At 35.9% G+C, this 15,399-nt stretch overlaps 1 protein-coding gene across 1 annotated transcript in view; it reads right to left on the bottom strand.

The window, feature by feature from the left end:
* The window catches only part of LOC145281526 (transmembrane protein 17B-like), a 41,282-nt gene that overhangs the window by 22,482 nt on the left and 3,401 nt on the right, over positions 1-15,399 (bottom strand). Inside the window, exon 2 of the mRNA XM_080132230.1 lies at positions 6,899-7,002. Within this exon, the coding sequence (XP_079988356.1) occupies positions 6,899-7,002 (104 nt within the window). The remainder of the gene's footprint in view (positions 1-6,898; positions 7,003-15,399) is intronic.

Genomic DNA, 15,399 nt, shown 5'->3' with positions numbered 1-15,399 from the left:
GAGCTCCATTCTCTGGTTCCCCCTCGCCAATCTTTCTCAAAAAACACCCGACTAGCTGAAACCACCGTCAATAATTTTCCCCACTCCCTATCTGTGCCTAAATCAAAACATAGATACCATGAACAAAGCTTCTTTCTTAGAACTGCACGCCTGTGGAACTCTGTTCCACTTGCCTGTTTCCCTCCAGACTTCAACCTGGATATCTTCAAGTCCAACACAAACAAATTCCTGATAAACCGCCCCCCCTAAGTAATGACACCTTACCAATTCTCCAATACTATTGCTACACTATCCCTTTGATTACTGCACACACAATAACCCTTATCCCTGAGTGGCCATTGGGCCTTGATAAGTGGTGAACTCCATGTAAAAAAAAAAAAAAAAAAAAAAAAAAAATGTCGTCCGATGAATCTTGTTTTATGTTTAACCGTTCGGTAAATAGTAACAAAAACTGATAACCCCATATTCAAAGAGACACAAACGGACAACCAATGGCAGCGGCAGAACTTGTATTAGGAAGCAATCAGTATTTTAAGAGTGAAGAAAATGAAAAAACTAATTTGAAATGTATCAATGTAAGAAACAAATACGGACAGTATTCGAATCAAACTTGTGACAAATGTTGACAAATTCATGGTTAAAATGGAGATTGTGGGAGAAGATATATAGTGATCTATTAATAATGATAAAAAAGGAAATGGCTAAAACTCTAGAAGAAGAGTTCCAGTGGAATGGGTCTGAAACTGGATAATAACATTCAATACTGCCAAGACTAAGCTTATTTTCTTTAATAATTACAAGAAACGTTTTCAACCACTGACTGTCATGTCTAATGATACACCTGAAAATACTTCCCTCAAGCTCCTAGGCTTAACATTCACAAACAACATCAATTGAAACAAATACACTGAGGTAATTGTTAAAGGTACTGTGAAGAAAGTCTACCATGCTAGAAGGGTACTCACACCTGAAAGTATCGAATATCTCTACAAAGCCACTATTCACCCATGCATGGAATATTGTTGTTATATCTGGGCTGGTGCATCTACCACTGGTCTCTTGCTCCCAAATAGAGTCAAAAAAAGAGTCGCCAACCTAATAGGTCCTGCATTGTTGTCTAAACACCAACATTTTTCCAATCGCCAAAATGTGGCATCCCTGTGCTTATTTTACAAGTACTTTAATGGTAAGTGCTTGGACGAACACAAAGCACTAGTACCTCCTTGACATAAATTCTCCTGACAAATCACATAAGCAGCAAAATCCTACCCCTATACTGTAGAGATCCATAGATGCCGTAAAACCTTCTACTCAAATAGCTTCTTCCCTCGAACTGCTAGACTTTGGAATTTCCTTGCTTTCCTGACTATTGAAATTATAGAGTGGAGGATGATAAACAATACTAATAATAATAAACAATGATAAACAATATTAAAAAATACAATGATAATATAATGACAATGATAAACAATGATAAACAATACTAAAAAATACAATGATAATATAATGACAATGATAAACAATGATAAACAATACTAAAAAATACAATGATAATATAATGACAATGATAAACAATACTAACAATACTAAAAAATACAATGATAATATAATGACAATGATAATATAATGACAATGATAAACAATACTAACAATACTAAAAAATACAATGATAATATAATGACAATGATAAACAATACTAACAATACTAAAAAATACAATGATAATATAATGACAATGATAATATAATGACAATGATAAACAATACTAAAAAATACAATGATAATATAATGACAATGATAAACAATACAAAAAAATACAATGATAATATAATGACAATGATAATATAATGACAATGATAAACAATACTAACAAATACAATGATAATACTAAACAATGATAAACAATACTAACAATACTAAACAATGATAAACAATATTAATAATACTAAACAATGATAAACAATATTAATAATACTAAACAATGATAAACAATATTAATAATACTAAACAATGATGAACAATACTAAAAATACTAAAAAATAAGAGGAAAGACATCATCCAGAAAAGGCCGGATTGAAAGGCCAAAAGTGTTTCTTCAGTTTACTTTCAGCAATCTCATAACTCGTTTTCCTTATGTTTGTTCCATAGTCGGGAGTGTATACACACACACACAGTCTATTCAACGGATGTATATAAACATCTAATTATGAGTCTGTTTCTAACATCTATATTGATGAGAGCTGGTCATTTTTTAATGTGAAGAACATCCAGCTCCCCAAAAATAGAGTACTTTGAATTGCGATAAAATAAAAATCTATCCAGTCTAGAAGGATTTCTTATTCGCTGACCAAGAACAGAACAGTTGAAGTGTAATACCAAAACAGATAGTACACTTTGACTCCAGTCAAAAAGGCTAAGGAATATTTCTCTCTCCTCTATCCTGTCTAAGATGTTGTCCGTCCATCTTTTCTTCTGATTTATCAACTCCTCTCTCCACAGTTGCTTGTAGAGTAGGTCATCAAATATCACAATCATATTTGGTTTAAGGCCTGTTTTACATGCTGATGTGTGTGCATTTCTAAAACAGAAATAGAATGATGTTAATAAATAAGAACAAGCCGCGCATGCGTCGTCCTCCTCTGGTGCTGCATGTGAGATGACGCCACAAAAAATAGCAAAGAAATGATGAATGTGACAAGTGTGAAGGGCCAACGTTGCCATCACATTTTAACCAAATTTCAGAAAAATCTAATGGATTGGGCAGAAGTTATGGGGTAAAAAGTGTCTTTTTGCAATTTGGGGGCATTCGTGACCCCTTTTTAGCTCCTGGGAATGCCAAATCCCAGTGAAAATGGACAAACGGTACAGTTTCACGTTTTAAGACATGTATATTTAAATTCAGCTCCATGGAAAACAAATATATAGACATACATATCAAGTTTTTGAATAATATGAAAAAAGAGCTCCAAAAAGGCATGTTTTTTTAGCCCTAAAAGTCCCAGAGAGATGCGAACTAGAATTTTGCTAGGGTTATCCATACTGAATTTATATTAAGAACAATGGCCTCCACATTCTGGCCAAGTCTCAGGAAAATCAAATGGATGGATCAAACGCTATGGGACAAAAAGTGTCATTTTGGGACATTTTTTACCTCTTTTGAGCCTCTGGGGATGCCGAATGTTTCAGGCTTTAACACGTGTATATTTGAGTTGACCACTCTAGAAGTGTAAGCCATGTTTAGTTTCAGAACAGTTTCCGATAGTTCGTTGTTCTACACAAGTTTTGAGAGGTGACTGGTTCGCAGTAGACAGTTTTCGAGTTGAAATCCACAGAGCAAAAGATTCTTCCCGTATTGACACGAAAAAACATATGTGAAATTGCTACAGAAAGGTTTAATATTTATGGAGCAATTCTGGTTTCTGATTGGTTGGTAGTAGAATGTGAATTTGATTTGTCAGTTCCTAGCAGCATCATTTATAAATAGAATCTCCCGACTGTGCGGGATCATACCCCATTATAGTGCAAAAATATTGTAAAAACACTATATAGTCAGACATATGAAAAAAGGCGTTTTTAGCACTGGAAGTCCCCAGGGGACGCAAACCAGAATTTTGTCAGGGTCACCCATACTGGATTTATATTAAGAACAATAGATTCCACATTTTAGGCAGGTTTCAGAAAAATCTAATACATAGATCAAAAGTTATGGGGTAAAATGTGTAATTTTTGGCCATTTTGGGGCATTTTTTACCTCTTTTGAGCCCCGGAGGATGCAACGAGAATTTTTACAAAAAAACATTTGTTTTACTGTGCACATCTATTTAATGAAATACAATTTGCGGCAAAATTTCAGGAAAAACTAATGGACGGTTATCTGGCAATCATCCGGATTAACGGACACAAAGATGCCACTGAAAACATAGGTCCCTCGCCAATAAATTGGAGAACCAAAAAGAAAGTCCATTACATTATGATATTACTACAGTGATGATCATATTTATTGGCACGGTAAAATAAAAGTTAAATTTTGTCTAATAAATTCTAAAAAAGGGATTAAATTAAAGAAAATAACAAAGTATATTATGTATTTTTAACTGGCCTTTCCGATGCAGCAATCGGATTTTAGAAAAAAATAAATAACAAAGGAACAACAAACATAATTGCAAAAAACCCTTGTTCAAAATTATTGGCACGATTTATTTAATAATCAATTGTATAGCCTTTGGCCTTGATTACCTTCCTCAGTCGCTTTTCATAGTTTACAACCAAGTTGTTGCACTCTTCAGTAGTAATTTTAGCCCACTCTTCCTGACAATAATCCTCCAATTGAATAAGATTCTTAGGCTTCCTTTGCATTACCCTCAATTTTAATGTTCTCCATAAATTTTCAATTGGATTAAGGTCTGGGCTTTGTGATGGCCACTCCAAAACATTAATATGATTGTCCTCAAGCCATTTCTTAGTCAGTTTAGCCGAATGCTTTGGGTCATTATCTTGCATGAACCACCAACGACGACCAAGTGAGAGCTCTTTAGCAGAGTCTTTCAGGTTTTCATCCAATATTTTAACATAATCTTCCTTTTTTATGCTACCTGTGACCTTAACAAGTCGCCCTGGTCCAAAGGCAGCAAAGGATCCCCAAAACATCAAACTGCCTCCACCGTGCTTCACTGTGGGTATGGTGTTCTTAGGCAGGAAAGCTTCGCCAGATTTTCTGTAAATATAAGACACTTTATTATGGCCAAATAACTCTATTTTCGTTTCGTCAGTCCATAGAACACGTTTCCAGAATGCAACATCTTTATCAATATGACGTTTTGCAAAGGCTAGCCTTGCTTTCAGGTGCATAGGCTTCAATAAGGGAGTCTTTCTCGGACGACATGCTTTTAAACCAGCTCTCTTCAAAACTCTACCAACTGTATGTCGAGATACATTCACTCCAGAGGTGCTCTGTTCATCAACAACCTCCCCAACAGAGATCCTTGGGTTTTGTTTTACTTGTCGAACAATTTTCCGTTCATCTCTTGGGGAAAGAATCCTTTTTCTCCCTCTACCCTCTAAACTCATAACGTGGCCTTGCGATTTGAACTTGTTTATTATGGCTCTAACAGTGGATTTGGGAAGGTTTAGCTTCTTTGAAATCTTATCATAGCCCTCCCCATTGGTATGGCATGCTACAACAAGCTTCCTGACGTCTTCGCTGTGTTCCTTAGTTTTAACCATGGCGATTGAAAATTATAATTTAGTCACTTATAATAGTTTAAATAAATCGCTATCTAAAAATTATCTGAAAAAAATTATTCACTGAATTAGCGTTAAACAAGCATAATATGGCTATAAAAAAGTTCAGAAAGCACGTAAACCGGAAATTGATTGATATTATACTGATACTAAAAGAAAAACAAAGCCGTGCCAATAATTTTGAACAAGGGTTTTTTGCAATTATGTTTGTTGTTCCTTTGTTATTTATTTTTTCTAAAATCCGATTGCTGCATCGGAAAGGCCAGTTAAAAATACATAATATACTTTGTTATTTTCTTTAATTTAATCCCTTTTTTAGAATTTATTAGACAAAATTTAACTTTTATTTTACCGTGCCAATAAATATGATCATCACTGTATGTATTGTGACTTTGTAATTCTTATAAGAGCTTCATTATCAGCCAATTAAAATTAAGAAATATATTTAATAATACTGACCCAACATTTCACAATTAGTTTAGTAAAAAATTTTTTTTAATTTCTAAAAAGAAAATTTATCTCTGTCGACAGGACAGATATTTTATTCCTTTAACAAATATGTAAATCTAGCTGGGGACCATTTCTAAAATTGAAATTGGAGGAAAGACAAATGAAGTTGATTTGGAAGATATGAAGATCAAAAGTGGTTGGTTGGTTGTTGAAGATATTTGCTATTTCTTGAAAATTTCGAAATTTTATTCATATATGTATTTTTTTAGCTAATTTTTCAAAATGAACACAAAAATCAGAATCTTGAAGACGTACATATGGTCAATTCTCCTTTATGGTTGTGAAAGTTGGACAGTAATGGAGGCGGCTGAAAGTTGTTTAGAAGCAGCAGAGATATGATTTTTAAGGAGAATTCTACATATCTCGTGGACACAAAGAAGATTACATAAGATCATAAGATCCGCATAAGGCGGATTAAAGCAAATCACAACTCAATATTGTCCATGCCAGCCAGTTTAAATTCTTTGGCCATTTTAATGTAGGCAGACGACTTGGAAAAAAGCTTGATGTAAAAAAAAATCGCCGGAAAAAAGAGAAAAGGAAGACAACAAACAAATTTCAATGATTGTTTAAACAGGGTCAATGAAAACACGGCCATAGATCTCATCAGAAGGACCAAATGCAGAAGGGACTGGGGAGCCATGATCATTGAGTTCTGCAATAACAGACCTGATACATAAAGAATTTTTCATCATTAGTTTAGCATCCGTTTTACATACTGATTGGACTGTGTTGGATGACTTTTTGAAATTGACTTCCAAACTAACCTATCTCTGGTCAGATCTTTATTCATCCCATTTTCTCTCAAGTGCATCCTTATCACTTCCTCCCATGTTTTCCTTGCCTTTCCAGACCTGCTACCTCAACTGTTCTACATCTAACTGAAGCACTCACCAAATAAACTGAATGAAGAAAATGCATTTATTCATCTTTCTCTCAAGTCTATACATATCGTTATAATCTCATGAAATACTATAAAAAAGGAAAAATACATAATTATACAAGTAAAAAAAAAAAAAAAAATGAAAATTTGACTCCCTCCACATGATATGCATTTTGGCTTCATATTTAAAGAAAAGAAATTGATTTCAATTCGCTAATAACATTGGGTGAAACATCTGTTTTTTTCAACGAAAGATGAGAGTTACCTTAATGATAAGAATCGCTATTGAACAGATGAACCAAAATGGAGCGAAACAGACATTGAAATATAGTGCCATCTGGAACGGCAAACTGCTGATGTAATCATGACCTGGAAGTAGAAAAGGGAAAATTGTTTCATTGGTTCAGTTGTTTGACACATATTGATATTTTCCAATTGTCCTAAATGATAATTGAAATGAGATAGGTATATTTGTTGATGATACAACGTTCTATAACATGCACGAGGGAAGAACGGATGTGCACAAATCTAAGACAATGGCAGAATCCTTAGAAAATAACTTCCAGAAGGTAATGGAATGGGGCCGCAAATGGATGGTAACATTTAATGCTTGTAAGACCAAGCTGCTCTCCTTTAAGAATTATAAGACCTCTCCAATCACCGATATCCACGACAAATAACACCCTACCTGAGAATTCTTCCTTCAAACTCCTCAGCCTAACATTCACTGGCATGAACTGGAACAAATACATTGAGAACATTATGAAGGCTGCTGCAAGGAAGGTGGGTTCTCTCTATTGAGCTCACACCCGAGAGTATCCTGTACCTCTATAAAGCCACCATTCGCCCATGCATGGCATATTGTTGCCACATCTGGGCTGGTACATCTACCAATAGTCTCTCCCCCTTGGATAAGATCCAAAAAGAAGTCTCCGATCTAATAGGTTCTACTTTGTCAAATTTACTAAGCTCCAACCCCTGTTCCATTGCTGCAATGTTGCATCTTTGTGCTTGTTTTACAAATATTTTAATGGAATTTGCTTTGATGAACCCAATGCACTTGTGCCTCCTCGGCATACATATCCCCGACAAACCTTGATGGAGGCTACCTTTCTAGGGCAATTGCTCTTGACATATCAAAGGCCTTTGATAGAGTATGGCATAAAGGTTTACTTCACAAGATCTCCAGCTACGGTTTAGCTGAAAATGTCTTCTCAATTATTAAATCATTTCTCTCTGATAGGTTCATAAGAGTAGTGGTTGATGGTCAGAAGTCAGAAGCTCTTAGTATTAATGCTGGAGTCCCTCAGGGGTCCATCCTAGGCCCGACTCTCTTCCTGATCTACATTAATGATCTTCCAAATCACATCCTTACATCATTCGTTGACATCTATGCTGATGACACTACCATCTATGGTAGCACATCTAAGACCATAAACGACCAAGTTCTCTCTGATTCTCTCTCCTCTGATCTTGAGCAAGTCGTACAATGGGGAAAGAGGTGGCTGGTTACTTTTAATGCATCTAAAACCAAGCTTTTATCTTTACATCATCAACACTGCTCCCCATCTGGCATCAATTGAAATGAATGGCTCTCGTCTTGGGGAGGCCTTGTGTTTTGACAAGCTTCTGGGCTTGACCTTTACTCCTAATTTTAAATGGAACATATACATTAAATCTGTTGCCAAGGCCGCTGGAAAAATGGTGGGATCCTTCTATCGATCCAGTAGATATCTCACTGCTGATGCAATTCTCTATCTATATAAGAGCCAGGTATGTCCAAGGATGGAGTACTGTTGTCACATCTGGGCAGGAGCTGCTAGAAAGGACTTATCCTGCCTTGATAGAGTTCAAAATAGACTTTGTAGCCTCGTAGAGGATGTTCTTTTCTCTTCCTTGCAACCTCTTTCTCACAGAAGAGATGTTGCGAGTTTGTCTATGAGGATTCGTTACTTTCATGGAAAGTGTTCGACTGAGCTTAAGTCTATGGTCCCCCCTCACCAAACTTTCACAAGAAACACTCGTCTAGCAGAAAACACTATCAATAATTACCCCACTCTTTATCTTTGCCTAAACCTAAAGTAGGTTCCATGAGCAAAGCTCCTTTCTTAGAACTGCACGCCTATGGAATTGTCTTCCGTTTTCCTGCTTTCCGGCTGACTACAATATGGTTGTGTTCAAGTCTAACGTAAACAAGTTTTTGATGAACCGTTCCATATAAGTTAACAAATTTACCAAATCTCCATTACTAACGGTTACTATATTGTCCAATTTCTACTGTACACTCTTTAACCCTTATCCTCGAGTGACCTCTTGGCCTTGATAAGTGGTGATGCCTATGTAAAAAAAAAAAAAAAACCCCGATAAGCAACAAAATTTCACCCCTCCATTGTTGAAGTCCCTAAATTCCAGAAAGCTTTCTACTCTAATAGCTTCTTCCCTCAAACATTGGAATTCATTGGAATTCCCTACCTGCTTCCCTGACTGTACTGATATGCAGAAGTTTAAATGTAATGTAAACCAACATCTTGGTTATATTTTTAAAGCATGGTTCCAATTAGTAGCCGCTTACATCCAAGTGGCGATATGCCTTGTTTAAAAAAACAAGTTTGATGAAAATTGTATTTGATGGCCGTGCAATTTTTATTATTTTTTAAAACATAAATCAACTTCAACGATTCAAAGTCAATCTTGTTTCTGAGATGAGATTTGATAATTTGGATTATTATTGTTCTCATCTCAAGTATTATTTGCACAATATTTTGGCCGATGTAACTTCCGATCTTCTTCTGGTGTAAATTCAGGAATCTTTTTGTTGAATTTGAGAATTTGGGTGGAATTTTGAACTGAACCCTTTATTTAATCCATGGGGGTAGTGGGGTAGCATGCTCTTGCTTGGTTAGCCATGACTGAGTAGAAGTCTTAAGTAATTCACAATTGAGTTCATAGTATCACCCACACTAAGGATTGAACTTCCAACCTTCAGAAGAGTGTAACTTAGAACTGAATTTTACCAAGTACTTTCTCCGTTACACCATGGGTTTTGTGTACAATTCTGGTATGCATTTTGGTAGTCTTAAATCTATTCTTGTTTTTTTGTTTTAGATGTACCATCTTACTATTTATCATTGCACATTATATATATATATACATATATATATAATGTGTACTGATAAATGTAAGTGTTTGTACACATTTGTATTTGTGTGAGTGTCTTTATGTGCGTGTGTGTGTGTGTGTCTATATATAGAAACTAAAAAGCTAGAATAACAACTATTCAATAAGCTTAAATCTTTTAACTTATTAAGATATAAATTAGATAAATAAATATTCAATTTGATATAACTGAAAAAAGTCAGTGGTAACTTCAAATTAAGATATAATAAAAAAATAAATAAATATAAAATTGAACGACAAACGTCACGTTTTATAGATAGATTTTTTTACCCAATTCAGCCCCCCCCCTTTTTTTTCTTTCTATAGTCTAAACAGGTTTAAATCTCTGGATTTATAAAATCGTTAATATTATTCTCTGACACCTTCGTTCATTATGTGTCAACTTTCCTCCCTTCTCCATTTCTCTCTCTTAGTGAATTCATACCTCTATCTATATATTTATGTTATACTTCCCCCTTTTCACCCTTTGTAATCTTTCCCCATAAACATCTTTTTACCTCCCCTTCTTCAAATAAAATTTGATTTTTGTAATTAATTTTAAATTCATAAGATCTTTAATTTCGCTTCACGCCAGTCATGGCTAAGTTTATCTCCTCTAAAATTGAAAATGGTCCTGAACCATTTTCAATTTTGGAATTTTCAATTTTTCTTGCATGATGAGATCTATTATGATTGAAATGGTCTACACAAGATATGACTGTATTTACATAAAGAATAAAAAAATTTGCTCTCTTTGATTGAGCACTATCAACGACCTTTGTTGAAATTCAATTATTCTTTGTTTTTGGATATCTCCCTACCTGAAATATATATCTATATATCTATAAAAGTGAACGTGTCTGTCTGTCTGTGTGTCTGTCTGTCTGTGTACATTTCCCTACGCAATAACTCTGTCAATTTTTAGTCTATAGACTCGAAATTTGAAATACCGGGTACTGAGATTTGGGAAAATCAATGTGACGGGTGTCAGCCAGAAATTTGGCTGTTAAGGGGTCAAATTTCAACGATTTGACCTTTAAGAACTCTACCAAACTCCTCCGACAATTTTGGGTCTAGACACTTGAAATTTTAGATTTAGGTTCCTTGAACATGGATCTAACTTAATAAAGTGATTTGAGCCCGAAACAATAAATTTTAAGGGGTCATAATAGGGGTCAAATTTTTTAAAAATTAACCATTTTTTTTGTTTTTTTGCTTTTTTTGCACAGCATACACCTCCAAACACCCGAGCAACGCCGGGCACCCCTGCTAGTATATATATATATATATATATATATATATATATATATATATAGTGAGATTCTTTAAATGGAGACTTTTCAATATAATAAAAAAACTCGACATGCAAGTGGACCTTAGATACAAGAGGAAAAGATATTGATTATAGAAAAATATATATGTTGTTTATAGATTTATTGATCAATTTGAAACAAGGGAATACAAGACAGTGCTACAGGGGTTATAAAAGCTCTTTATGCCAGATATTTTGAAGCCTAATGCTTCTCATCAGAAGAGGAAAAGAGTTGCTAGGCAACAAGATAAGGATGCAATGTCTAGCATATTAGGGTTTTTTGTATAGGTTGAATATATTAGAGGGGGAGAAAAGGTTGTCTAGTATAAAGAATAGATGTTTCAATCGAATAAACGGGGAGAATGATGTCTGAGTTTTCCATATTTTTCTATCATTATATACAATATATAAGTACCCAGCTTTCTTTTCCTTTAATTAAATTTTTTTCTCTTATCATTCTCCTCATTTCCATTGACACCCCCTTCCACCAGACCAGCACTCCTCTATTATATTGCGTTATCTCTTCTAATCTTATTATAAATATATTTTTAGCATTATTTTAATTTTATTTCTTATCTATTCTTTATATTCTAAGGAACCTTATCATCACTATCTTTAGTATTATTATTTTATTATTACAACTTCTTACTTTATTAATAATATTAGTATTTTTATTATGACTATTGTTATAATTATTATTATTACTACTATCATTGTTGTACTTTATTTTCATGTTAGTATATACTTTGTATTTTTCTACACAATAATCACGTTAACACACCGGTTCCCATTAATTAATTAATAGTTCCCATTAAATCACGAAAGTCAAGCAACTATAAGCCTGGTTATCAAGAACTTGTTTACGTTGGACTTGAAGACAACCATATTGTAGTCAGTTGGAAAGCAGGAAAACGGAAGACAATTCCATAGGCGTGCAGTTCTAAGAAAGAAGCTTTGTTCATGGAATCTACGTTTAGCTTTAGGCACAGATAAAGATAAAGGTAAAGAGTGGGGGGAATTATTGATAGTGGTTTCAACTAGACGAGTGTTTCTTGTGAAAGTTTGGCGAGAGGGGACCATAGATTGAAGCTCAGTTGAACACTTGCCATGAAAGTAACGATAAAGCAGAGAAACTCGCAACATCTCTTCTGTGAGATAGAGGTTGCAGGGAAGAGAAAAGGACATCTCCTACAAGGCTACAAAGTCTACTTTGAACTCTATCAAGGCAGGATAAGTCCTTTCTAGCAGCTCCTGCCCAGATGTGGCAACAGTACTCCATCCTTGGACATACCTGGCTCTTATATAGATAGAGAATTGCATCAGCAGTGAGATATCTACTGGATCGATAGAAGGATCCCACCATTTTTCCAGCGGCTTTGGCAACAGCTTTGATGTACGTGTTCCATTTAAGATCAGAAGTAAAGGTCAAGCCCAGAAGCTTGTCAAAACACAAGGCCTCCCCAAGACGAGAGCCATTCATTTCAATTGATGCCAGATGGGGATCAGAACGTTGATGATGTAAAGATAAAAGCTTGATTTTAGATGCATTAAAAGTAACCAGCCATTCCTTTCCGCATTGTACTACGTGCTCAAGATCAGAGGAGAGAAAATCGGAGAGAACTTGGTCGTTTACAGTCTTAGATGTGCTACCATAGATGGTAGTGTCATCAGCATAAATGTCTATGAATGATGTAAGGATGTGATTTGGAAGATCATTAATGTAGATCAGGAAAAGAGTTGGGCCCAGGATGGATCCCTGAGGGGCTCCAGTATTAATACTGTGAGATTCTGATTTTTGCCCATCAACTACTACTCTTATGAACCTATCAGAGAGAGAAATTATTTAATAATTGAGAAGACATTTCCAGCTATACCATAGCTGGAGATCTTGTGAAGTAAACCTTTATGTCATACCCTGTCAAAGGCCTTTGATATGTCAAGAGCAATTGCCCTAGAAAGATTGCCTCCATCGAGAGATATAACTTGCCTCACAATTAGACTCGTAGCTACTCTTACAGAGGATATCCACTGTCTCTTGAGACTGAATGGGGGCGTCTATTTTTCTATGCTTTTACTCCATTCATATTTTTATGCATTTACTAGAATATATCCCACCTGTACCAAGCCTGATTATCCCATTACCATATGACACCATCTTAACATGAGTTGTTTTTATATATTTTTTTTTATTTCACTTTATCTTATTTTTTACGTTTAGCCTATTTGTTTATTTTCTCACACACTTATTTTTTCTTTTTATCTTTTTCTTTTTACTCCTTATTTTTCATTTTACTTGTATAGATCGGCACATGTTACTCGCATTGGACCCTAATCGATTAATTTTTTTTTTTTTTTAAATTTTTTTTTATTCAATTTTCACCCCAAACAAGGCACAGTGCCACTTTGAAGCAGGGGGCTACTATTAGGGAATTAATTTGCGGGGTCATTATGAAGGGAGAAGAGTAGAAAGATGTTTGTTAACATTACACTTGAACTTCTGCATATCATTGCAGTTGGGAAAGCAGAATCCCGGAAGGGAGTTCCAAAGACCCGCAGTTCTGGGGAAGAAACTATTGGAGTAAAAGGCTTTCTTGCACCTAGGGATCTCTACTGTAAAGGGATGAGACTTAGTAGCTTGTCGGGTTTGTCGGGGTAGTTACGTCGGGGAGGTACAAGTGTTTGCAGTTCGTCAGAGCATTCACCATTAAAGTATTTGTAGAACAGGCAGAGGGATGCAACATCTCGTCGATGGGACAGAGGTTGAAGCCTAGATGACAGTTCAGGACCTATCAGGTTGGCGACTCTTTTTTGAACCCTGTCCAGAAGCGAGAGACAAGCAGCAGATGCACCAGCCCAGATGTGACAACAGTACTCCATACATGGGCGAATGGTTGCCTTATAGAGGTATAGGATACTGGCAGGCGTAATTAGTTTTCTAGCACGGTAGAGGGAGCCAACCTTCCTTGCAGCAGCCTTGGCAATGCTCTCAATGTATCTATTCCAGTTCATATTCCCTGTAAACGTTAGGCCGAGGAGTCTAAAAGAAGTACTTTCAGGCAATGTGTTCTTGGCCATTGCTATTGGTGGTAGAGAAGGTTTCTTGTAGTTATTGAAGGAAACAAGCTTAGTCTTAGCAGCATTGAATGTGACCAACCATTTTTGTCCCCATTCCACTACGGATTGGAGGTCGTCCTCTAGTGTTTCTGCCATTTCCTTGGATATGTGTTCATTTGTTTTCCCCTCATATCTGTTATAGAGAGTGGTGTCATCGGCAAATATACCCATCTCCGAAACAATATTATCAGGGAGGTCGTTTATGAATATCAGGAATAATAGAGGTCCAAGGATAGACCCCTGAGGTACTCCCGCATTTATGTCATATTGTTTGGAACTTTGATTTTTCTATTACTTAAGAAGGATTTTATTACATTATGAATTCTTCCAGTGATTCCATATGATCTAATTTTCCTTAGAAGACCATCGTGCCATACCCTGTCAAAAGCCTTAGATATATCAAGGGCCACCGCTCTACCCTCCCCTGTTTTATCCAATGAACGGTATATACGTTCAGAAACTACAGTTAAGATATCTGCTGTTGAACGGGCTTGCCTGAATCCATATTGTTTGTCAGTCAGGAGTTTATCAGCTGTTAGGTGCTGGACTAGGGCTTGATTAACTAAGGACTCAAATATTTTGGCGAAAAGCGGGAGGAGGCTAATGGGGCGATAATTTAGTGGGTCAGTTCTTTCACCAGAATTCTTAAAGACTGGTACCACAGAGGCGGTTTTCCAGCAGTCGGGAAAACAAGATTCGTTAAGGCATTTATTGTAAAGTTTGGACAGAACTGGAGCAACCTCGGCAGAGCATTTTTTTAATAGCACAGCCGGGATGAGATCTGGTCCACATGCTTTTGAGGTGTCTAGGTTTTTTATAATAGCATGTACCTGAGAAGGGGTGATTTTCAGATCGTCAAGTGTGGCGTCTGTTCGCAGAGGAAAATCAGGGAGTGAGTGGTGTACCGAGTTCAGTGTGGAGTTTGAGGCAAACCGACTGGCAAGCAGATTAGCCTTGTCAGTTGCCGTGCAAGCAACCTCATGATTGTTTGTTAGTGGGGGAATAATTGACTGCCCATTATTAACTATGCTGTTGTAGATTTTCCAAAAATCCCGGGTTCCTAATTTCTGTGCTTCGATGCGCTTTCTGGTGGTTTCAGAGTAATCTGTCTTAGCTGTGTCTATCACTCTCTTACAATTATTTCTAGCTTCTATAAACTTCTGTTTATTTGAGCTGGACTTATG

This window comes from Euprymna scolopes, chromosome 1 (assembly GCF_053919585.1).
Source record: "Euprymna scolopes isolate OS-2025 chromosome 1, ASM5391958v1, whole genome shotgun sequence".
In the NCBI taxonomy this organism is placed as follows: domain Eukaryota; kingdom Metazoa; phylum Mollusca; class Cephalopoda; order Sepiida; family Sepiolidae; genus Euprymna; species Euprymna scolopes.
This window is presented reverse-complemented; position numbering and strand designations above follow the sequence as displayed.